Source organism: Crocodylus siamensis, chromosome 13 (assembly GCF_052110815.1).
Source record: "Crocodylus siamensis isolate JL-2025a chromosome 13, ASM5211081v1, whole genome shotgun sequence".
Lineage (NCBI taxonomy): Eukaryota > Metazoa > Chordata > Crocodylia > Crocodylidae > Crocodylus > Crocodylus siamensis.
In genome coordinates this window covers 24,332,574-24,357,653 of record NC_143407.1, presented here as the reverse complement: position 1 = coordinate 24,357,653, position 25,080 = coordinate 24,332,574, and the positions used below count along the sequence as shown (strand labels likewise).

The following is a 25,080-nucleotide window of genomic DNA, read 5'->3' as shown; positions in this document are numbered from 1 at the left end:
ATCAGATGGGGGCTCAATTCCCCTCAACTTTGACAATGAATCTTGTGCTCAGGTTCATCTTTACTTAGTAATCTTTTACCAGAACATTTAGATGACTTCCCCCTTCTTCCCACATCTCGCACATATCTTGTGGTTTGTGGTTTTTTTGTGACAATATCATTTTAGGTTTGTAACAAGTATGTGATCAAGTTTTCCTACTCACTTTTAACGTCCATCTAGCGTAAAGAAATTAGTCTCTTTCCAGAGACAAAAGAACATAATGAAGGATGAGCCATGCAGGTATGCTGAGGCTGCTGCAAATGGACTATCAAGAACTTGCAGCTTGTGAAGGTTGCAAGTCACCTGGGAGATGCAAGTTACCTGCAAACTACTTGGTAGATCGACTGGAAGAACCACCACTAGACAAGCCAAGAAGACTTTTTGGATACGGATGGGGAAACCAGTTTAACTTTCTGTGTCAGGACACAGAAAGACAGCAAGACTGGAACCTGAGACAAAGAAAAGAGACTGGAGCATACTGCTACAAGAAGCTGTTTCTTCAAATACAGGGTGACTCAACTGAGCTTTCCCCTTTCTTCTCCCCTACACACAGAGCAGGTTTTGCTGCAGAACACTGGGCCCCTTCCCTTGAGGCCAGGCCCAAGTGGGGCTTCCACAACGCAACAAACCTAGCCAAGATAGACGAGATGTGAGTGTAGGCTTTTCTTTACTGTTTACCCAAATGTCCCTGAATACTGTATTTCAGCTATACAGTGCTTCATTTTGACAAGATTTACGAGTTGCTGCAAAAATCTGATGGTTGCACAGCTCCTGTTAGAGTTACATCTCCAACCAATGCTGGAGCTCTTTTGGACCTACTAGCAGAAGCCACTAAGAAACAGGGTGCCAAGAGATCCAGATTTTCAGTAGCAGCCCTATGCAGCTTTCCACTGCTGAAGAGTGAGGGTCCAGGGTCAAGCACTGAAAAAATAAACACTCCCAAAGGGTCTATGAAGGAGGGAAGCACAGCCCATCACGTGGTGGTGACAGTTATCCATTCTATGGGGGCAGGTGACTTTCATGTATGTATCTAGGAGGTCAAGGGAGCTCTCAAACTTGGACCTTCTTTTCCATTAGCTAGGCCTTTCTCCACAGACTGAAAAGCTACAGTGTAAACTGCCTTTTTTGAAGGACTAGTAGCATCTCACCAGGTAAATGAACCTTCAAGAAAAGGGCACCAGCTCATTTACAGTATGAATCTAAAGCAATAAACTCACAGCATTCCTTAAGGTGATCATAGCATTCCTCAGTGATCTCTTTTAATACCAGTACCTTATACCTTCTCCATAACTGCTCACAGCCCAACCCTAGCCTTTTCTTAGAAAGAGAGCCCCTGGCCACCATTGGGATTAAGAAATACACCGTGTTCTTGCATACATTTTCTATAGCTTTCAAGAATGAAGCACACCTCACCTGTTGGAGGACCTGCATGGCTCCTCAAGGCATGGAGAGACAATGCCATGGAGGAGTTCAGCCCTGTATAGAAACACCGGCATCCAGAATCCCAGGACTCCGGTCACAAATGCCACAGCTGTAAAACCCAACGTGGACCAGATGAAACTCCGGCTGCCAGATCAGGAGAAACAAGTATCAGAGTTTTGAGAAATACTTTGAGCAAAAGGATGTTATTTCAGGAAGCATAAAAATCATGATCACAAAAAACTATGATGAGAACAGACGCTATACTCAGACCAAGTAGGACAGCATCAGCAGTAGTGTGACCTACTGATTCCTTAATGTGAAAGCTCAACTTTAGCCTCTTGTATATTTTATGGCCAAGATTTATTAAGGCAGTTACAGGTAGGCTTTGAAAGCAAAACTACAATGTCAGCATGCTGCCAGGTCATTAAGTTCTTTGCCACAATTTGAAAACTGTACAAGTGAGCTTCCTACAAGTCAACAGTGCCACCCTGTGGACGGCCATTCTGTTTTTTAGCCCTGTGCTAAAGCTGAAGCGGTGAGCACGTCGTGGCCCGGCTGCACAACTGCTCCACAAATGCACTTCCTCATTCTGCAAATTCTGGCCACAATGCCATGAAGCAGTGTAACAGGGTATATAACATCGTATGAGATTGCCCAAAACCTGCTGATGCAACACAGCTTAGGAAGAACCCACAAGGACAGCATCATGAAAGGGGTTATCGGCACAGGGCCTATGCAGAACTCAACAGCATGTTAGTTACTATTAAGGACACAAGTGAGATCCAGATTTCCTTCTGGCCCTGTTTTGCTGATGCTTTCAGACCCATCTTCCTCTGGGCACTTTTCAGAGATGGCTGTTTGGTGGTAAAAAAAAACAGGCTGGGCATTCCCAAGGCTGTGCGTGCAGGTAACTGGGAGCTGCAATTATTTACTACCTCTTGGAGCCTCTCACATGAACAAATGCCCAGGAAGAAGTGTAGTCAAGGGCAAACCTTGCTTCTGTCAGATATGCAGGGCAGGAAATGCCTTCTACTCTGCAAAGGCTGTTGTTAAACCATCATTACAAGGAACATGCTATTCCTGCCAGTACAGAACAGGAGAAATCAGATGGGTTACCGCCCAACATAACAATTGGATTGGTGCTGCCATCTCCCTCAGTCCTCACCCTAGGGTACATATTATCAACTGGAAGTACGCTTGGAAGTCAGCCTTGGAAGATTTCAGCAACTGGCACTCACCTGATGATTATCTGTGTTTGATATTATCACCGTGTTGTGTTAGGGGAAGGCCTCATCATGCAAGGTGTTATACAAAGAGAACAAGACAGTCCTTGCCCTTTGAGCCCTCAGTCGAAAAGCAGAGACAGGGCAGCACGAAGCAGCAGTATATTCATCCTAATCTGCAGGTGTTTCACTGACCCTGGCTTAGTTACAAAGCCCCATTACTCTCCGATAGCTCATTTATCTGAAACTTCAATAGCAGACAGAAAGCGGGGTAGATTTGCACCATACAGACTTAGAAGAGTTGCTTCTGTCTAGGCAGTGCAAGTCTGGTAGGACTTTGTCCATGAAACCTGTGCTGCTGCAGCTTTGTGGTACATGAGCTGGTGCAGGTAAGTCTACACTCTGTATTCTACCTGCAATCGTGGGGCAGATATCACCTATAAATTAGAGGCCCAGTTTGGTGGCAGATTTGGATCAGGATTTAAACTGCATCCACAACAGGGCTTGGATTGAGTCAGGCCTATTTTTAAGTTAGAACAAGAGGGGAACCAGGCATTTGCCTTCTCTATCCCCAGATGCTAGCAGCTTTGCCTCTTCCTTTCCACATAAGTAGGGAGAAACAGTCACTCCTCGATCTCATTTGTAGTGCCCCAGTAATTAAGAAAGCAGGGAAATTAATTATGAGGGCTTCAGGCAACCTACATACCCTGCAGCATATACTATAGTACTCAAGTACAGAACAAATGCTTGTGGGACACAACTGCCATCTGGATCCAGAATCACACTGCCTACTGGTTTAACAACTATTTTGGGCTATAAGCAATATTTGCAACTATGATTACCTACTTCTTGCCAAGTGATTTGACATCGTTGCACCAGGTTGTGTGGGCAGTGCTGTGTGGTTCATGCTCCTTGGCTGCTACCTGGGTTGTGTTGGTGATGCTTTGCCCTCCAAAACCTTTAGCTGTTCTCTGGGTTGTGTTAGGGATTAGCAGAATGACAAAAACCAGTGCCAACCCTCCCATGCAAGGTGTTATCTGTAGAGACAAGACTGAAGGTCATGAATGCTGTTCCCCTTACACTGAAGAGCAGGTAATAGTCAGAAGTCTTACTGTTAAACATGTATATGCGAGGACCTGCAGCGAGGCCTAGAAGAGACCTTATTTGTTTTCTCTAGGCTAATGGGGGCCAACCTTTTTGGCAGGTGTACCGCAAACTAAGCCTCACACCCCAACATGAGTGCCACTCCTATCCTCTTTCCAGTCTGCTGCTCTGCTTTCTGCTCCCTGCCCCTTCTTGATCTGCTACGTGGCAAACATGGAGGCTGCCCATTCCACTTGTGGCACGTGTGTCACAGGTTGGTTACCCCTGCTGTACGTCACCATGCAACTATAGGACAAGATTTTGTTGTGAGGAAGTGCAGTACACTGGCATGCCCTCACATGTTCTTGCATGAATCCACCAATGGTCTCCCATAGTTCTGTGGGAAAAATGCAGAGAAAGTTCCCCACTGTGCAGAGCAGCCAGTTTTGCACGAGGGGTGGCACCCAGCCAAGCAGTCATCTCAGTACTGATGCTTCTACTCCTGCAAGTACCTTGAAGGTAGACAACTCACTTTGCTTGGGAGGCAGCATAACCAGGAAAGTGGGGACCAACCTTTTTGGCACATGTACCATAAGCTAGCCCTGCACCCTCCAACTACCACTCTGATCCCCTTCCTCTGCCCAAGCTACTGCTCTACCCGCTCTTCTGCTTTCTGCTTCTTGTCCTACTTGTCACTGTGTTTCCTGTCCCTGCCTTGATATGCTGTGTGCTATATGCAGAGACTGCCTGTGCCACTTGTGGTATTCAAGCTGCATGTAGGTCACCCTTGATCTAAAAAATTAGATTTCTGCTCCTAAAGATCAGGGCACCTGACTGCTGGAAGCAGCTGTCACTCATTCCCTGTGGCTGCTGACTTGCCTTGTAAGCAAGCTAGGAGACTCAAAATTCATTACACAGATTCAGTCAAGACTGAAATTTTACAAGGAATAGATCAGATCCCAGGGGAAAGTGGAGAAGGGGTGAAAGGGGAAAAAAACAATATAAAAAAGCAGACACTCACTCTGAATGCCCAATGCCAGTGGCCAGCAGCTTGTGTCACACTAGATGCCAAAATATAACCAAAGCCACTGTAAAAGAAAAACAATACATTAAGATTTCTGTGCAGTGTCCATTCATGCACTAGAAGACCGACCCTTAGCAGAGGGATTTTTATTGAGGGGCACACTGGAAGATTTTGTTGTAGTTTCTTCTCCATGGTAATTTAATTGTACTTCCCATTAGAAGCTAACAGTGCTCAAACAGACTGTGATGACAATGTCCAAATCAGGTCTATACTAGGACTTTTTCTACCACAAATAGGTCATTAATATCCATGTTGTTGAATCAGAAATGCTTAGCACACCTTTCCTTATTCCCACAGGCACAGACTGGGAAGCAAATGAGTTTGTGGGGAATGCTTAGAAAGGGTCCAAAAAAATAAGAGAAAGCTGTTACTCCAGTGCCCCAATCCCATAAACGCTTAAAAGTCAAATGCACTGTACCTCTGCCTGGGCCCACCCTTCTTCATGAAGATGATTGTAAATGAAAGGAACCCAAAGTTAGAAAACAGCATCGGAAAGAAAGTATTCTTCAGTCTATCTCACTGAATTTATATTCATAGGGAATATACATGTTTATTCTATTAGGACAAACCCAGGCATCCAGACACAAGCAGGGACCTGCAGTAAATCTTACAGTCCATTTACAAAAGCCAGATGAATTATACTATGTGTAGACTCCTTTATCTTAAACTGGGAGCCTGGGTTCCAGTGTGACCTGCAACTAACAAGCATGCTTTTTTTCCCTATGGATTTTATTGCAAGTGAAAACTAATCTCAAGTGTTTCTGTTCTTCAAGAGCAAGTACTTTAATTAAAAAAAAGTTTCCTGGCAACTGAGAAGAAAACTTTGTTTCTTGTTTCTGAGAAGAAAACCTAGCTTTCACCTATCTAAAAAGATATATATGTATGTTAAGACTTTCCCAACTAATGGGGGCCTGCCCATGCACAACATTAGTGTTTAAGTTTTCCAAAATGAACACAAAACTCCATTAAAATTATAAAAGGTGTGACTTAAATTATGTACTTTAACATAATTATGGAAATCCTAGCCAATTATTTTTGGGTGTTGGCCTACCGTGAAGAAGTCAGAATAAAGGTATAGGCTCAGTTGGACATAATCAAGGCTAAAAAGGATGCTGTATGAGAGTCCTGACCTGAAAAAATCCCATAAGGTTCAACAATAGGTAAAAAGACATACCTTCCAACTGGGATGAAGATATAGAAGACAGACAACATTGTGGTCCTTTTCCCCTCCTCAAATAGGTCTCCAATGAAAGTTGGTGCCACGGTGGAGTAACTGGAGGTGCCGATGCCAACAAGTGCTCGCGAAAGAAAGAATAACCAGCTGTACTGGAGGCAGAAGACAGAGTATGGTCCAAAATATGCACATGAAATGAAAGCTTTCTTTTACAGGAAGGGTATTCTTACCAGTGTTCAGAACAGCAAAGACACTACATGAATTGGTCCCTTGTACTGAACACGGGTAGACAGCAATTAACATTCTGTTATCAACTCACACTAGTCCATTTTTGGAAGCACTAGTGTACAATGTTTTCACAAAATTGATAGGGAAAGAAGCCTGTTTAAGGATCTGAGAGGCAGTGAGAAAAACCTCAGAATACACCACTCAGTGAAAAGGAAATCTTAATCCCCTTAGTGAAGATGGAGAACTACTGTGGACACCCAAGAAGTTGAGCTAATAGGGCATTATACAAATAGGTCCAGTACATGATGAAGCATCTAGTGGAATGCACATCGAGTGCATCATCTCCATCTTGTGGAAGGCAACTGCTCACTTTCTCTTGTCTGTTTTAGACAGCCTTGTACCACACATCGAGACATTGCTTATTAAAAGTTGGGAGAAGGGGTACTAAGCCTTTCCCAATTGACTTAAAGTGGTACAATGACTGAAAATAAAAATCTGATTAAGACTAGCACCAAACAGCTGCTTCCATTGTGGTCCATGTCGTGAAGGCTTCCCTTACCGGGGGGGGGAGGAAATTCTCTGAACCACCTGTAGAATTTCATTACAAACTGATATTCCTAATAGAAAGCTAAAAGTTTGCTTCATACATAGCATGACATTTTATACATTTGGTGCATGATCTTTGTACAGACATTAGTGCTTAACTGAAACTCCTGAAATGATTAGTAGAGCTCATCATAACTTTTCTCTTAGAAGAGAACCCAAGTAGAGCCACCTTAATAATTCTGGGTACATGCCTAACAGATCACCAAGGCCCAGAGTATCCAGCATTTCCTGGGACAGCCAACCATGCCAGAGCTGCCACTGTGGAACCAGGTCCACGGTGGCTGTAGCTGTAACTAAAGAGAAGAGCCCAGGCATTCCACTGAAGGGGCATTCTTCTCACTTTCACTGCTAATAACAGCAATGGTAAAATTGAAAAGATGTATGCAACACAGCTGAAGGATCCAGGGAGACTGTTTTATTTCAGGATACCATGTGCCACCACGAAGGATCTAACACTCTAAGCATGCTTATGAGCCAGTGGTGTCAATGATGCCATGTGGTAGACTTCGGTTTCAGTTTGTTAAACTGCAAAGTTACACACTATGAAGCTAAAAAGCCCTACTGTTTTAGAAAAATCAAGCACTCAAAAATGGAAAACAAGCTGCCTCTACAATTTTAATTCACAGGCTTAATCTTTATGCATATACACTATGTTACAGTAATCCCATGACTCTATACCTTCCATGGCTTGAGAGGCATACTACAATCCCCAGTAAAGCATTCCTACACATGGTTAACTGTTCACTTTTAAGAAGCAGGGTCTACCAGGCTGCTTGAAAGCTTTTTTAAAAAGCGTGATTGGTTCAAAACAAAAGTCCATTATCCCCAGGCTCCACTGACTCAAGAGTACCATCCCAGAATAAGCCAGTGACATACTGATTCCGGGATAAATGAACTGCCTAGTGTCACACCACTCCAGAGGAAGATACCAACACCAAGGATTTTTTTCCTGTTGTACCGGTCACCCAGGTATCCGAAGACGGGTGCAAATAGCATGTAGCAGATGAGGAAGACTGAAAAAGAAAAATATACCAATCTGAGAATTCTAGGCAAGTCATTCTTATGACACCCCTTTTTTCCCCTGAGGCAGTACTATGTATGCATGTGCTATTTGTTGGGCTAAATGTCAAAAGGAAGGATCAAATTTGCAGAACTTGTGGGCAGATCACCACTCCCAAGAGACATACTAAAACAGGCTAATATTTCAGCAGCTTTAGCTCTTCTAGTCCTGAGGTAGCAAGGTTTAATAGTTCTGGTTTAGGCAGTGACTTGGCTAGAAGTAAGCATTTACAGATGAAGAAACAGAAACCACAAGCAGCAAAACGTTAAGTGTAAACCAGTCACCAGGATGCAAGCAGACTAGTGCTTTAGTATTTCATGAGGTTATCACATATGCATGACTGAAAAACTTCTCCCAGGTGCCTTAATAAATTCACTCTTCCATATACTGTTAAAAAATCTGTACCATTGCTTCTTGCACCCTCCACACTTCTTTTTAAACTTCTTTGAATGAGACAAGGGTTTCTTAATACTCTGTTAAGAAGACAGCTCAGTGCTGTCAGCCATGCTCATTAGTTCACATTTCCACCCAAAATGTGCCATTATTTCCCAAAACATGCTCTTCAGTCCGAATTTTAACTCTGACATTAGGCAGACATAGTTCTTCAGGTAAATCTGATACCTTTAATTAGACCAACTAAAATTTTTGGTTGGTCAAATAAAAGGTATGAGATTTACCCAAAGAATCATGTCTGCCTATGTCCTCGGACCAACACGGCTACAACCAACACCCACGAACTCTGACCTTAGTTGTTTCAGGGTGACAGATACTAAATGATCCCATGCTAAATAAAGGGATTGCATAGCCATGTTATTTAGCACATTCATTCAAACCAACAGCAACTAAAAGTTAGCCAACCCTCAGACTCTGGGATCATAGGTCTGACCAATTCATATTTGACTCACTAAGTTTAGGCAAAAGGTATTTACTGCCTGGCCTACAGAAAGAGCAGTAGAATTTTGTTAGGAGGATGTTATTGTTAAAGCAGGAATTTGGCCAAGAATCCCACTCCAACTCCCAACTTTGAGGGCCGTAACAATTTTAAATGACCAAAAAAAAAGTTTAGCCCTCTCAGTAAAGAAACTTTTTTGAGTCTGATTAAAAGTCAGCAGTCAGTGGCTTTTATCCATACATCTGTGAGCCAACTGTTTTAGCACTCAAAGTTGCAAGGCAGTAGTGAGGAACTAGAAACAAAACAAGGAAGAAAAGAACAGCTATAGTTCATTTTTAGAAACCAGCAAGCTGTATGTGGAACAGATCATATTCCTCTGAGCAGGACACACTCTTTACCTGTCTGCAATAAACCAGCTTTGCTGTCATGGATACCGAAGTACTTCTGTATATCTAGCAGTACCCCTGCAAAGAGAAAACCCCACATCAAAGTTTAGTAGAGAACACCATACATTAGCTGCAGTTTTTCTCATTTGCCACCTTGAAGACTGATGTCTAGACCAGGGCTTGCAGCGCTGTGGTGCATTTGGCTTGTCAATGCCGAATGTTGGGTAACAGAGGACTGCAATCTTTACCGCATACAACAGGGGTTGGCAACATCTCCTGATGAAAGGCTGGAAGTCACTGAATCATAAAAAATTAAGGTTGGAAGCAACCTCAGGAGGTTCTCTAATCCAACCCCCTGATCAAAGCACGTCCATCCCCAACTATAGCATCTTGGCCAGGGCTTTGTCTAAAAAACCTCCAAGGATGGAGATCGCACCACCTCTCTGGGTAACCTGTTCCAGTGCTTTACTACCCTCCTAGTGAGAAAATGCTTCCTAATATCTAACCTAACTTCCCTTGCTGCAATTTGAGACCACTGCTCCTTGTTCTGTATCTGCCACCACTGAGAACAGAGTCCAGCTCTATCATCTTTGTAACCCCCCTTCAGGCAGTTAAAGTCTGCTATTAAACCCCCTCTTGGTCTTCTCTTCTCCAGATTAAATAAGTCCAGTTCCCTCAGCCTCTACTCAGAAGTCACGTGCCCCGCTCCCCTAACCACTTTCATTGCCCTGCACTGGACTCTCCAATTTGTCCACATCCCTTCTATAGTGGTGGGGTCCAAAACGTGACACAGGACTCCAGATGTGGCCTCACCAGTGCCGAACAGAGGGGAAGAATCACTTTCCTCAACCTGCTGGCAATTTCACAGACATTAGGGGCTGGAAGGGACCTCGTGAGATCATCGAGTCCAGCCCCCTGCCAGAGGTAAGAAGTCTGCAGGCAGTGGTGACATGTAGGGGGTGAACGAGGGTGCATGGGGGGCAGGCGGGAGTGCTGGTGCCCCCCCCTGCAAGCACTGGCCAATCGCTGCAGCCGCTCTCAGAAGTGGCTGCAGTGATTGTCCGCAGTGACTGGCCGTTACGGGATCGGCTGCGGGGCTCCCCCTGGGCAGCGGGATCGGCCACAGGGGGACCCCCTCCTGGTTGGCGGGACTGGTTGGGGGGAGCATGTGCCCCCCCTGACTAAGGCGGCACCAGTCGCCCATGTCTAAAAGGATCAAGTGATCCCAGCAAGATAAACATCCAAATGCCTTCTGAATGAATCCAGAGTAGGTGCTTGCACCACCTCGGGGGGGAGTCTGTTCCAGACCTTGGACACTCAGACTGTAAAAAAGTTTTTCCTTATATCAAGTCTAAACTGCCCTTCTAGAAGTTTGGGGCCGTTAGACCTAGTTATCCCTTGGCAAGCCCTGGTGAACAACTGTTCTCCCAGATCCCTATGTACTTTTAGGCTGTCCTGAGCCTTCTCGTCTGCAGGCTGAAGAGTCCCATGTCTTCGAGTCTCTCCTTGTAAGGCTTGCTCTCTTGGCCTTAACGCTCTATGAATGCAGCCCAGTACCCAACTCAGGTAGGAGCTGTGTGGGCACTAGGACCTGGATGCTGCCACTTTTCCCTGCTGCCCTTGATGGCAGGGAGAAAGCCACCCCTTTGCTGGAGTCCATGCTGCCTGACTGGCATACTATGGGTAAAACCTTCCCTCTGTCACACCTTAAGCTGTCCAAATGCAATGTGGGCACAGTGACAGCCCCTCTGCTGGAGCCCAAGGCGGTCAACTGTGGGGCAATGTGGGCAGTTCCCTCTCCAGCTAAGATCCTGGTGCCAACTGTGGCGTGGTGCAGGGAGTCTCTTGCTGCTGAACGCTCCTGAAGCCACAGCTTTGCAGGCTGCCTCCAAAATCTCCATGGGCCATAGGTTGCCAACCCTTGGTATATGAGATACTAAAAAGTGTCTAAATAACCTATTTTCCAGCACTTCATTCAGGAAATTATTCCTAGTTTACTGTACAGATCCTGCAACACTTTCCGCACCCACCCACGGTTTTCATTACAATCAGTAATTTCTAGAGTCATTTACATATATAGTGATATATAAGCAATTTATAAATCCAAGGCTTAGGTAGACACCATGCAGAACAAGATCAGTGGCATGTGCCCTTTGTAGCAAGAATGCTCATCAGATCAGATGGCATTTGCAACACAGGAGCTCCTAGTTTCACATAGCCAGCAATCCTAGAATATTTAGTCTGAGCAGAAAGAACTTCTAGATTTCTACTAAGATACATCACCATTTCCAGTGTACAGAGATGTTCCAGCTTGTGCCTCTCAGACACTGGACAAAATACAAATGATTCTAACAACTGTTGTTATAAATCCATGGCTGAAGCTCAGGAGATGGCACTTCAGCCACTTCATGGCTTTTCACAGTTTGGTAGGGTGCTGGGGAAGGAGGGGGGGGAAGCTCTTATCTTAACACAATCTTGATGTTTTGTAACTCCCTCGCCCTCTGATAAAAATAAGAACCTGATAGCAGAAACCAGAGTCACAAAAATATGTGAAGTTTCCTTTCCTTCAGTCCTGTGGTAATGAAGGATATTACATCAGTTTAAAGGTTTTAGTTCTTGTGTTTTAAAGAATATCTTATTTACCAAAAATTTAGTTACGGACACAAGCGGTCAGAGTCTCATTTCCAATGGCTTAGCTTACACAGAACCCTCTCTCATCTTGTGGTTTATGGAAGATAGTTGACTGTGATGTTGACTACTCTGGCTATATTATACTACCATCACTATCTATGCTACTCTGCAAACCAGATAGCTCTAGTTCTGGTAGCAATCTAGGTGTGAAAACAGACCAACAACAAGAGTACTTACCTTGCCTCTTGGGCTGTTAACAGAGGTTCAATTAAAGGTGCAATGGAATCTGATTTGCAATCGACTTCTTGCCATGCTACATGTGCATGGCAGGAAGTGTAATTGTGGGACTGGGGATCAGATCCCAATCATACCCTATTGCCAGTGCAGGGGGAGCCCGGAATCATGATCCCAGGCTCCCCCCGCACCAGCAAGTAGCAAGCTGGGTGCCCAGTGTGCTCGTGGCTGGGAGCACTTAGGGAACACATAGGACTCCTTCAAGACTGACTGGTGCACTCTTGGGGCTCAGAGTGCTGACCAACTAAGCAGTGTTAGCCACAAGTTCAATTTAATATGCAATGGGAACTAGCCACAGAGTTACTACACCCATTTTGTCTAAAAACTTTGTGGCTTATTCCCTGTTTTATCATACCATTAACTGCATAAATATGTGGCCAGGTTACTATGCAAGAAGTGATTAACTGGTTAATCATGTATTAAGTGTAAGGTATCCCACGTTCCTTGGATGGGTTTTCCCAACTTGTTCTGAGCTCTAGTCCAGGCTGTCATGGCTAGTTTAAGCTAGTTCCTGTATGTCTTCACTGCAGCTACAGTGGTGACTCCCAGCAGGTATACTCTTAGTCCAATATTAAGTCACTAGTCAATAATGTAAAGAGTAACATTGAGATTCTCAAATTCTAAGCCGCTCCTGATCACGTACTGCATGTAAAAGCAAGAGATTTTTATTTTTAAAAGGTCTATTGCTCTGGAAAGCTTAATAAGTGACTGAAAAGTCAGCAGCCGTAATTCACTGGGAGTTTCTTTGAGCAAAACCACACTAAGTCAGTCCTGGTTGCTGCCATTAAATGCTATCATTAACTTCACCAGAAATGGATCAAACTAGATACAACCTACGCTTCTGGGGTAGAATGTGGAAGCTATTGATCAAGGCACAGTATTATCAGAAAACAAACAATATAACCAAAAATACCATTTCCAACCGTAACCTCAGCCCACCCCAAACCAAGCGCTTCAGCTCAAGGTCAAGTTATCAAATTGTTTGGTTTCACGTACCAAGCCCATGAAGCTAAAAGTAGCCTGACTTATATGTCAATGCACAGTAACAGGATAAGAAAAGAGGCAAAGTTCATATGACCCCAATTTCCTCTTTCATATAACCAAGGACAAAAGTTTGCTATCAGAAGATCTGCTTTCTGTAGACCCTATCTTCAAGAGGGCCCACAACACAAAACCGTACTTTCTCTACTGCTACCAACACACTTGCAAGTTGATGCCTGCATTTACCCTGCTTTCTTGCATTAATCTGTTAAGCCAAGTGCTTCATTTTAGGAATCTGACCTCCACCGACACAGAAGCATTAAAGAGAAGTTGGTTGATGCAAGAGTTACGCAGACGTACAGGACGTTGCTATACCACATTATCTGTAATTTTCACTTAGAAAATCAAGTTACATATACCGGGGCTCTTCGAGAGTTAAATGAAGTATGTTTCAATGCTATGCTGCCGTTGAGGTACAGAAAGAACATCTGGAACGTCTGTGTTTTATATCTGGAAAGCTCTGCTTTAGCATTTCTGTATGACCTTGACAGTGGCTGCCCCTCCGATTTCCCCAACTGTAAATCTGGGATATCCTAATACTTGCTCTTGGTAAGTCACTATTAGCTCCCTCCAATCAAGATCAAGAATAGTTCTGGTCACTAGTGAACCAAATAACAGGTAACACTATCTAGATGTGCTAAGCCATGGAAAGTCCATTGTTATCTCACACATTTATCCTCGGTGCACTCTCTTCTCACACATTCTAACCCCAATTATTTTCCTCAAGCCTCTCTGCTGAAGGAGAATTAACGTTAATGCCTAGACAAAAAGGAGAGTTCCCTTTATGGATAAAAGTACTTAACAGTCTTGATATTTCATTCAGCTCATATCCCTATTTGTTTCCCATTCCTGGTTCAGGTCAAGTCATTCATTTTCTTTAGTGTTTGGGAAGGAAGAAACCTGGAACCATATAGTGCACATTCCTGGGAGCCTCACAGTTGCTAAAGCTGTATGTTGTGAGAATTAAATCCATGGCGCTTAAAATCTCATCTATGTGTACAAAGTAACTTATCTAGTTAAGGCACTCAGCCTTATTATTAGAGTTAGACTAAGCAACCAATCCATCAAAGATTCTGAAACACCCCAACCCCGTCAAAAATATTTAAGATTGCCAAGTTTGAGTAGATTAAATATGTCAGTTATGGTCCAATAAAAAGGGGAATTTTTGGCCGCTTAACCCTTTTAGGAAAAAAATGAAGCATGGATGACCCATCAGTCCTTATATAAGCAAACCTATCTCCAGCCTAAAGCAGCAGGGAGGACAGTACCCTTTCATTTCTACATGTAAAAAGGAGCAGTCTATCACATCTTAAGAAGGTGTGGTGACACCTGATCCTGCCCCACCAAGCCAAAGTCCTGCACAGAAACTGACTGATCACACTTTATGCCAGGGTTCCATTTATAGTAATTTCATGGTTAAATAACTAATCAGATCCAAGCATGTTACAGACATGAATGACCGGAGATTAACTGTCAGCAGGCTGCTTCCGAAAGTTGAATCAATCATTTATTGGCCTTTTAATTTTACAAATGGAAATTTTGCAGGAATTTGACAAACAGGCAAAACCTATCATGCAAAATAAATAATTAAATACAAGTCTACATATCTGTGCTGCTTTGATGGATTTATGGTGGTCCCCCTGTCCCTGCCCCCAAAATAAAGGCCTTTGAGGCTGATATTTCCCTGACAACTATGAGATTAACAGACTGGTTAAGAACTCTGTTTCATAAAAAGAGGAAGAAATCTTACCTGGCACAAGATACCAATCCATAAAGTTTATTAAATTAATAAAGCAGAGCACCCCGACCACTAGGTAAGTTCTCTTTGCTGAAATATTTCCCGATGCCTGTGAAAACTGAGCGGCTCTTTCACTTGGTTCAGTTGTGCCATAGTTCCTCCTGCCATGGGGCAGCTCAGCTTTTACACCTTTCTTCTCACTTGTTTCACTGAGCCACTCTGGCACAGAGTTCTCCATGTTCCACGGGACATGAAACTACCCTATTTCAATCTCTCAAGCACAACCAGATAGGCCTTAATTTCCCTCACATTATGCGGAAGACAACCTTGTAGAGTCACTTCCTGCGACAAAGATCTACCCGCAAGCCTGGTTATGAAGCCTTAGGTTGAAGGTTCCTCATGGCAGCTTCTGCAGAAAAGGCAGTCAGGCCTGTGGTTTTTACTGACACAGCTGTAAAAATATCTTCTACTATGAATCCAAACACAAGAGGATGTAAATGCAGAAAGACTCACTGTGCAGGACAGAGTACTAAGCAACTGGGTAGAGAAAAATCCTGCCTACGGTAAGTCACTTTCTTTGTGCCTCAGTTCCCCCATCTGTAAAATAGGGCTAAAAGTATCAGAACATCAGAACGGCATCCTGAGAGCAGCGTCTAAGTTTGTTCACTGCTCCTCTCATATGAAACACTGTGGGCAACCCAAACAAGATAGACTTCTACTTCAAGTTTTATAATTAAGGGTCTGTAAATACCATTGCCAAGGTTGGGGGGTATAGATCAGTTATTATTTAACTAGAGTTTAATATCTGGAAAAAACCTCACCCTGGCCATTAAGAGGTGAAAGGAAACTGCACTAAGTCACGGAGCACGGATTACCAGAAAACAAAACAGAAGAACTTATCTTGGAGTTGAAACCAGGCAGGGAACAGAAGGAAGAAATTTTACTTCAGCAGAATTTGCTGCAGCCTCATTTACATTCTGTAGCAATATGCAATTATATTCTACAATAAAAAACATTTTGGGGGGATATAAATGCAGGTTCTTCCAGAGTGTGTAGACATGCCTATGGACCCCTTGCTACCCACTTCAAAGACCTGAGAAGCAATTCTGGTTTACCATTCTTCCAAATGGTCTAATACCAGTTCTCATAAGGAACTCTGACAGCTGAACTCTAAATTTTGGGTTTCTATTTTTACTTTTATTTGTGGCGGAAGGGGCTAGAAATCTGACAACTAATCTCAACCGTCTTTCCAGTTCTCCTGTCAACTGGCTTTGGTACTTATACTCCTCTATTAAGGGAATTTACTGCAAACTAGGCATAGGGCCTGAAACTACACTGCTAAAAGCTAGACAACCACCTAAAATAGTCTAGAAAGATGGGATAGTAACATCATCAATTATTTTTGATGCATAAAGAGAGCAGTTGGCTACATTTTTTAAATCAATAAGCATCTCTTACTTTGGGGTGGACTGTAAAAGAAAAGAAATGTATCCATACCCAGAGTGACCAGTTCCTTTGAAAAACTGACCCTCTCCAATTCAGAGTGGTGTGTAATATTACAACACTTCTGTTTTGGAGATCAGGGTCTATATGAACCAGAGGGCCTGATCCTGCTCTAAATTTAGCTGAATTAAAACATTTGGCAAAAACAGTTACTCCTCAAAGTTCTTTTAAATAAGTCTAAAATTGCATTTATCCATAAAAGTTTCACACTATAATTCATGGTGCAGCTTTCATCAATACTGTCATCAGCTGTGACTGCATGTGACCAACAGAGGGAGATTAATCTACTATCCTGCTAGAATCATCCTAACAGGATGTCGCTCCAAAAACCTAAAGGATAAGCTAACATATTAAAAGCACATGCACCTCAAGTGGTTATATACCTCTGGCTAAAATATATATCTAATAAGAAGCAGCACAACCTTGCCCCATTAAAAATGGTAGGTAATTAGGCCAGAAATAAAATATAAAAGCTCACCTTGAGAACTAAGCATTTCTAAGCTAGGCAAAATCATCTCAGCTCTGAATGTGGCTTGTTTTAGATAAGAAGCAAGTTATTTCTGTAATGAATCAGTGTGAATGAATGTATTGCTTCACAACGAAATGGGACAGTTTAAACTGTTAATTATGCAAGTCAATAAAGGGCCATTAGGTGTCACTACAGTACGAAAGAACCCACGCCTCCTAGGACAAACAACAGGAGCTTCCAATCACCTTTACGCTAGCACACTTTGGACCAGTTTCATTATTAATCTTTTCTATTTAAAAAAAGCTTAAGCAGCCAGCACTCCAGAAAATGATCTGTCTAGCAATCACTGAAACCCAGCCACTGAACACCATCACCAATATCTCCATTTGCATGTAGCCATGATCAAATTTGAAGACTTAAACTTGCCCTGTAAAGGAACACGTAATTATGTTAGATTCCAATTTTTAAATATTTTTCCTCAAACCAGTCTGCAGAATGTGTGTGCATGTGCATTCCTGAAGGAGCTTAGGCAATCACACAGCACTGTTTTTTGTGCGCTTCTGCAGAAAGTTGGGTTTATCATCAGCAGGAAGGAGAAAGACAAAACAACTAAATCAAGCTAAATAAGAAATTAAAAAGAAATGGAGCCCCAAACTTTGGAAACATTTTAATTTATCACCTCGAGTGTCCTTTCAAAAGGAGAGCATAGCAGTGCCTGGGCTCTGTATACCCAGGGCAAGTATACAAACTCCCCACCCCTCCCATAAACTTTTTCCCACCCATCCAGGATACCCAAGTCTCCTGTGTTTCAGGGGAGTTACAGATGCAAAAGCCACTCAAGACTCCCAAAACTGGTAGCTTGGATCTCCCTTCTGACAAAGTTCTCCATTGTCACAGAATGCCCAACATCTACTCCTGGACTCGAAGATTATAGAAACAAGCTGCCATAGATAGTTAAGACTTACTTGGCTTTGACCCGACTTCTCTATGCAGGTGACTCAGCTCTATTTTTCCATATTGGACTTGCCCAAAACACAGCGCCAGGTTTGTAGACCATTTCCTTACCAATGTCATGTCATCAACTCCAAGTTCAACTTGGACAAAATAAAGGCTTCTATCCAAGCTCTCCTTTTGGTTTACCAGGTTGGACAAGAACAACATTCTTCCAGGCACTTTGATGTAAAATATATATATATATCCTCTTAGACACTGCTTTCATTTGACTCAGTCATCTAGGCAGTATTTGAGTTGTTATTTGTTCATGTTCTACAACTTTGACCTTTCTGCTGTTCACATCATCACACCTACCTTGAACTTCAACTACTGAAGCTGCTCCCCAGGATGATCATGCATACCTGCTTTGGTGGCCCTTTGTTCATTCCCCTTCTTTGCTGTCAGATAAGCTTATCTTTCTTTCTAGAAGCCTTTTATAACCTAGACTTGCCCTATTAGTTCACAGGGACACACCACCAACATTGCTCTACCAATTGCTCTACCTTTGGTGCTCATTAGGCCATTTCTCCCACAGAGACTTCATGGTCTCTTAAAATGATCAGGGACAAATTCCGTGTCAGAAGTCCAGAGACATCTTCCAGTTCACCTCTTGCTTACAGAGTACAGACTTCTGACAACACCTGGGACACAATTACCATTTGTTATACCCCACATTTCCTATTGCCTGGATAGGATGACCCATCTCATTTAACCAGTTATGCATTAAAGTTCACGAGGAGCCTATACTGTCTAGATACCTCAGATACATTAAAGTCCTTAGTTGTCACTGTAACACACAAGTGCTTCCCTCCCTAGTAGTATAGCATCATCCTCCTGTGATTATTCCCTTTACTCCCCATTTAGGGCTCACAGTTGCATCATGCAAGTTACCAGCAGTTAAATCCTTCTATGGTAGGAGCTATTCAGAACCTGTTTATTCTAAGTTGCTGGCATTAACTCTTGTGCACAGTTGGAAGACATTTCCTCACACCATTTTGAATCTGGCCTTGGTACTAAAGGCTTGTTTTGATGGCTGAACCTGGCAAATGCAACTGAGAATCCCCAGATGAATATATACAGCACTTGTTAGTAGCTAGAATGGGTCAGCTGACACTCAGCAGGCTAAGCCATAGATTTATTTTCTTTCTTTCTCTCTCTCTCTCTTTCCTTCTTTCTCTCTCCCCTTCTCACTTTTTTTAGTGTTTAGACAGGACACTTGCTTTAACTGTAGTCATTAAACACTCAAATTTTGCTCAGACATTATTAATTCATTCAAGAAAAAAAACAAACAAGCATTCTATCCATTGTGGCATGCACTTAACATCTGATCAGCAGTCCTGCTAGATCTTTGCATTGCGCTCTGAGTATCAAACTACGTAGCCTGAGAAGCTGAAGTTCCTACCCTTACTTGGCCACAACTCTAGCCTGTGCTGCCACTCTTATTAGCAAGAAATGAGACACTGATATAAACAGGAGGGAGCTAGTGAAAAAGTGCTTATAGTACACAAGAGCAATACTAAAGTTAACAAGCTAAGACTTGTGGAAGCTGCATGCTATAACAGCCACCAGTGTATTTCTGTTAGCTTCATTCAGGCCAGTGAAGAGGCTGCTAGCACACACACTGTGCCTGGAACCCACAGAGAACAATTTACAGAGAGCTGATGGGAAGGAGAATTACTATTAACATGTCTTATTAACAGAATAAACAAACAAACAGACAAGTTTTGCTTGAAAACCTCTTCTATCAGTGCTTTTGATCCTGTTTATTTGCAGTCACCCTGTTTGGGCTAAATGCTCTGCAATGTTAATAGTTATCATTTCTGTGAGCAGCCCTGAAGACAAGCCACATTGCCAGGCCTTCTCAGAAAGCTAACTCAAAAATGGTCATTAACAAAGGTCTTGTTGAAACACAAACCAGAAATATTCCGGCTTCCTCATCTGGCTATGATCACCTCCCCTTTGTAAACCAAGGAACAGGGGTTAATTTACTCACTCAAAATCAGTCAGAATCTGTGGCAGAACTGAGAACCTGATTAGCACTCTGATGTTAAGAGTGGATATACCTCTGTTCCTTATAACTTCCTTTTTCCCCAGCACACCCAGCTAGCAGAGCAGTTAGCCATGAACCATCTAGGAGAGCGAGAGTTGCACACAAGCTTTCGAGAGTGGATAAGACTACCGTTTGCATTCCTGAGGTATTTGATGCAATTCCCAAAGTTTACAAATGTGCACAGGGATACGGTTTGGGTAAGTCTAAGTTGAAACATTAGGATTTTGTAGCAAAGCAGGAAGCAGCTTGAACAAATTTGCTGAATGCAATAATATTCTACAAAATGTGAGGTAGCCTTAAAGCAGACCTACTTCCTATATGGGGAAACCAGCCCCCAAAGAGTGTTCCATGGAAAGAGAGACCTGGAAAGCAGTAGCAACCACAAGTGGATCAGAGATTAGGACGAGTGCTTTGTTTCTTTTTGAGATTTGTCACCTTGGGCTGGATTTGAACCACATTTAGAACAGAGGGCCCTTAGAAGCTGAGGCACAAGACTGAAAGGAAGAGAAGTGGTGCTGGCTCCTACCCTGGGGGTCTTTAAGAGGAGGCTAGATGTACACCTTGCTGGGGTTGTTTGACCCCAATACTCTTTCCTGTCACGGCAGCGGGTCGGATTCAATGATCTGCTCAGGTCCCTTCTGACCCTAGAAACTATGAAGGAAGCCTGATTTACTAATTGAACCAACAGGTAACTGGTGGGGCAGTTAAGGGGAACAGCAAGTTACAAATATCTACCATGAGGAATGGTGTATGTATGATTTTGAGTTTAAGAGGCACTACGGTGCAGTGAGCCAACAGCATCTCCTATTCAAGCACAATATGTATTCTAATACTACAAGGTGACCAGAGTACTTACATGTTTGTGTCATTAAGCTTCCTTCCAATTTGCACACATCCTTTAGGATTTTAGGAACCTTGGAATATGCTTGCCTATATTGTTGTGAAGAAGGCAGTTGGTAAAGTCATGAAGGAGGAAGTTCCACCTGGCTGGAGCGCTGCTTTCTGTTCCATCTGGGATTCCTTCAAGCATAGAATAAAACAAGTTAAGACCATATTGGCTTACATAAACAAGTTAGACAGTGATGATATTTGCCAAGGCTCTGATTCCAATAAGCAGTTTAACTGGTCTCCACTATTCTACCCAGCACCAGTTACTTTTTTCAGACTAGGGCCAGTCTCTTATCATCTAGCTTTGAAAGTCATCAGGATGCTCCTGTCATAATCAAATCAGGAAAACAGAGTTATGCAACTCAGTGGAATTCAGTAAAGTAGCCAGAGCTGCATGTCGGTTAACAATCTTGGCTATCCTTTGGCAAGATTCCTTGTTATACCAGGTGAAATACTAATCCCTGAAGGGCCATTAAGAGATCACTGCATACTTTATCACTTATCCATTAGACTCACCTAATTACCAGTAAAGCCTCACAGAGGAGGAATCATTTGCTATGGCTAATGACAAAAGCCATGAACTGACTGCATGAAAATATAGGCTATCCTCTTTAAAAAAATATGTCTCTGCAAAGGTAGAGTATTTGGTATCAGTTACATTGCTTCTCACTAACAATTTCCTTCAGTGTTTTTAGAAAGTTGCAGTTAGGAAGCTTCATTAATGATTTGGACAATGGAATTAAATGCATGCTCAGCACATCTGCAGAAGACACCAGGATGGGGGGAGTTGCAGACATTCTGGAGGACAAGACTAGGATAAAAAATTAAGTGGACAGACTGGGAAAATGGTCCACAATCAATCATGAGATTCAACAAGGACAACTGCAAAGTCCTACACTTGGGTCAGTGTCACAGCACGACTGGACACCATGTGGGAAGGGTTTGCACAGCTTAGGAGGACTGCAAAATACCCAGGCAAAATGCCCGGAAAGGGCTGGAACTGTAAGTTGCTTACCTGATGCAAATACAGGAATGGAGACCACACAGCAGTGAGCAGAACTATCCCCACAGTTTATAAATATATGCTCTCTGAGACTGGAGAGGTGCATGGGGCGTGACGTCAGACGTCCATGCCAAGAACCAGCTACAAGAGCCTGAACAAAACCGTATGGCGGGGTAGCAGGAAGCAGCCCAGTTGCTGCGAGCTCCAGAACGCCGAGACCAGAAAAGCACCAAGCCGGTTCCACAGCCGGGATACCCAGAGGGGTATCTTTCTCTTCCATGATCCAGGGCCTCCCTGAAAAGGATCTGTCCTGGACCCTAGTACTCAGATGTTAAAAGTGGGATGCGTGAGTGAGGCGGGGACATTACCACTTCTTTTTTTGTTGTCGTATGGCTTGGTTTCTTTTTGTTGCGCTGTATCCTGATGGAGCCCTAGAACAGATCAAAGCCACATGACCAGAATTAATTAAGTGATTATAAGAGTGGGCTACACGATATGGGAGTCTGTTGAATTAAGAGTGCACATTAATTCACTGGGGGCTCACTTGGCCTGAAAATTATTTATAAACTGACTTGATTTGTACTTTTTAGACCATCATGACTTAATTTATTTCAGATGTTTGTGAGTAATTAATTTGATTGTGAACTTCAGCGATTTATGTATTAATGTTAATACCTTGCTTTTGACTTATGAATTAATTATGGAAGAATTGAATCTGGAACATCTCAAGGGCAATCGAACTAATCACATGTGTCGCGTCCCTATAAATCAAGACATTCTTGGAGAAAGAACAATACTAAACCTGGCTGGTTGCCTACAATTAGAATACCGAGCACCATAATGCCCAGGTCGGCATGTGGATGGGGTGTAGGGAAGGAGAAGCCCCAAGAAACACCCACAAACAGAACATGCCTTAAGGTGGTTGACAACATACCTCCCTTTTATTTTCATTAAGATCAAGAAGTGGCAGGCAAGTAGAGGGAGACCTCCTAAGGGGAGAATGTTCAATGTCTCAGTGTGTCTGCACAGACAAGGGTTTGAGCTCAGGCAGTGCAGTCCCAAGCTGCACATCACTTACTCTGCTGGCATAGATGGGTACAGTCAGAATAACTGAATACACCAATGCAGACTGTGAAATGACTGGCTGGCTGCAGTTCTGCAAAGAAGGACCTGGGGATTACAGTAGACCAGTGACTCTCAACTAGTGTGATGTGGGACCCTGGGGTGCCTTAAGATCTTTTTGAGGGTTCTGCTGCAGAGTGCCATGTCCCACTCTGGGTGTGCAAGCTTGATTTATAAGATAAACCCAGAGATTTCAAATAGGAATTCATAATGTTTAAATCCAGAAATTTCAAATAGGAATTCTTAGTGTTTAAAACATTCTGACCAGTTGTGGTTTGAGTTCTTTGCAACTGAAGAATTGCTCTATTGGTTTTCCCTTTTTTTTTTTTTTTTTTTTAACTACAGAAAAAGAAGAGCTTGAATTTTCTGACTGGTGCCTCAAGTCTAACCACTGCAGTAGACCATAAGCTGAATAAGATAAACCACATAGCTCACAACCAAACCGTAAGCTAAACCACACAGCCAACAGTATGTTCTTGTTGCAAAGAAAGTCAACAGCATATTCATTTGTATTATCAGGAGCATCACTTTGAAATCAAGGAAAGTGATTCTTCTGCTCCGTTGACCATTTGTGAGGCCTCAGCTGGAGTACTGTGTTCAATTTTGGGCCCCATGCTTCACAAAGGACGCAGACAGGTTGGAAAGAGTCCAGTGAAGAGTGACAAAATTATTAGGGGTGTGGGAAGCAAGACTTATGAGGAAAGGCTAAAAGAAGTATGGTTATTTAGTCTGGAGAAGGTTGTGGGGGCAGGGAGGGGATTAGATAACAGTCTTCAAATACCTGGAAGGTGATTACAGAGAGGGCAGAGGCAGGCTTTCCTCTGTGGCCTAGGAGCAATGGCCTTAAGCTGCGGCAAAGTAAATGTAAATTGGAGACTAGGAGGAACAACGGTTACAAACAAAGAACAATAATCACAAACTCGCAGAGAGAAGATTTGGGCTAGATATCAGGAAAAACTTCTTCATAGTAAGGGTGGTCAAAATTTGGAATGGACTTCCAAGGGAGGTGGTGCTTTCCCTTACCTTGGGTGTCTTTAAGAGAAGGCTGGATATGCATCTGGCTGGGGTCATCTGACCCCAGCACTCTTTCCTGCCTAGGCAGGGGGTCAGACTCAATGATCTGTTGAGGTCCCTTCTGACCCTAGCATCTATGAATCTATTAACTTTCTGATGGGGGGGAGGGGGCATCAAGCATAGGAACAGACTACCTAGAGAAGTTATAGGATCTCCATTCTTGGACCTTTTCAAGAACAGGCTGGCTAGATGCTTGGCTGGGATGGTTTAGTCACAGACGATCCTGACCTGAGCAAGAGCCTGGACCGGATAACCTTGTAAGGTTCTTTTCAGAACTATTTCCTATCATCCTATCATCCTCATCCTTAGAGAAGTAGAGGACATCCTTAACTATTAATGAAAGTGGTGGCAAATGCACTATCCCCTCTGGGATAACACACAACATTTATGCCACCACACACCATTGTTGGCATTAAGAAGCTAAAGTTTTCTTTTTATGGTACCTAAGTTTTGTCTTCCTTTTGCCTTTGTGTAACACTAGGTAACATCACACTGTATTAGTTGTGACATACTAATCGCAAGCATCTTCCCTTTCATAAAGTGTTTTTCATGCCAAGCTTCTACGCGAGTTACATATAGCATCACTGAAAGGCAGCCACCTCAAGAGCATGAATTAAAAGAGGTTTTAGCTAATGGCAATCCTATGCCCACTTCAGTGACAAGTGATCAGTATTAGCTTTTCTACAGGGTCCAGAAATAATCTACAGAAACCGTCTAGAAAAACTTCAGTCAGTCAGCACTCAGCTCATATTCATTCCCTGAAAGCAAGGGCAAAACACCTTTAAAGGAGAACAAGTGTCCCTTGGTTCTAATGAAAACCTAAGATGTGGGAGACCCAGGTTCAATTCCCCGTTCTGACACAGCCTTCCCGCAACCACGGACAAGCCACTTAGTCCCTCTCCATCTCAGGTTCCTATTTGTTAAGCAAGTGGCACCACCTTTGAAGGGGTGAAAGGAGAAGATATAATACATTAAAATAGTGCCTTTATCTTATAAGCTACAAGGGACAGCACGTCTTTAGCATTCCTTGTATGGATCTTCCTTGTTTTCTGTATTGTTCTCTTATGCCTTAAATCC

General features: G+C 43.0%; 1 protein-coding gene across 4 annotated transcripts in view; it reads right to left on the bottom strand.

The window, feature by feature from the left end:
* SPNS3 (SPNS lysolipid transporter 3, sphingosine-1-phosphate (putative)) overlaps positions 1-25,080 on the bottom strand; it is a 69,665-nt gene that overhangs the window by 30,538 nt on the left and 14,047 nt on the right. For 3 of the 4 annotated variants that reach the window (XM_090026590.1, XM_090026589.1, XM_090026592.1), the window contains exons 2-9: positions 21,820-22,238; positions 20,773-20,936; positions 9,210-9,275; positions 7,736-7,872; positions 6,026-6,177; positions 4,789-4,855; positions 3,531-3,721; positions 1,453-1,605 (exon numbers count right to left, since the gene is read on the bottom strand). In XM_090026590.1, coding sequence (XP_089882716.1) covers positions 1,453-1,605; positions 3,531-3,721; positions 4,789-4,855; positions 6,026-6,177; positions 7,736-7,872; positions 9,210-9,275; positions 20,773-20,785 — 779 coding nt within the window. In that variant the 5' untranslated portion in view covers positions 20,786-20,936; positions 21,820-22,238. The remainder of the gene's footprint in view (positions 1-1,452; positions 1,606-3,530; positions 3,722-4,788; positions 4,856-6,025; positions 6,178-7,735; positions 7,873-9,209; positions 9,276-20,772; positions 20,937-21,819; positions 22,239-25,080) is intronic. The other variant, XM_090026593.1, reaches the window with a different exon arrangement.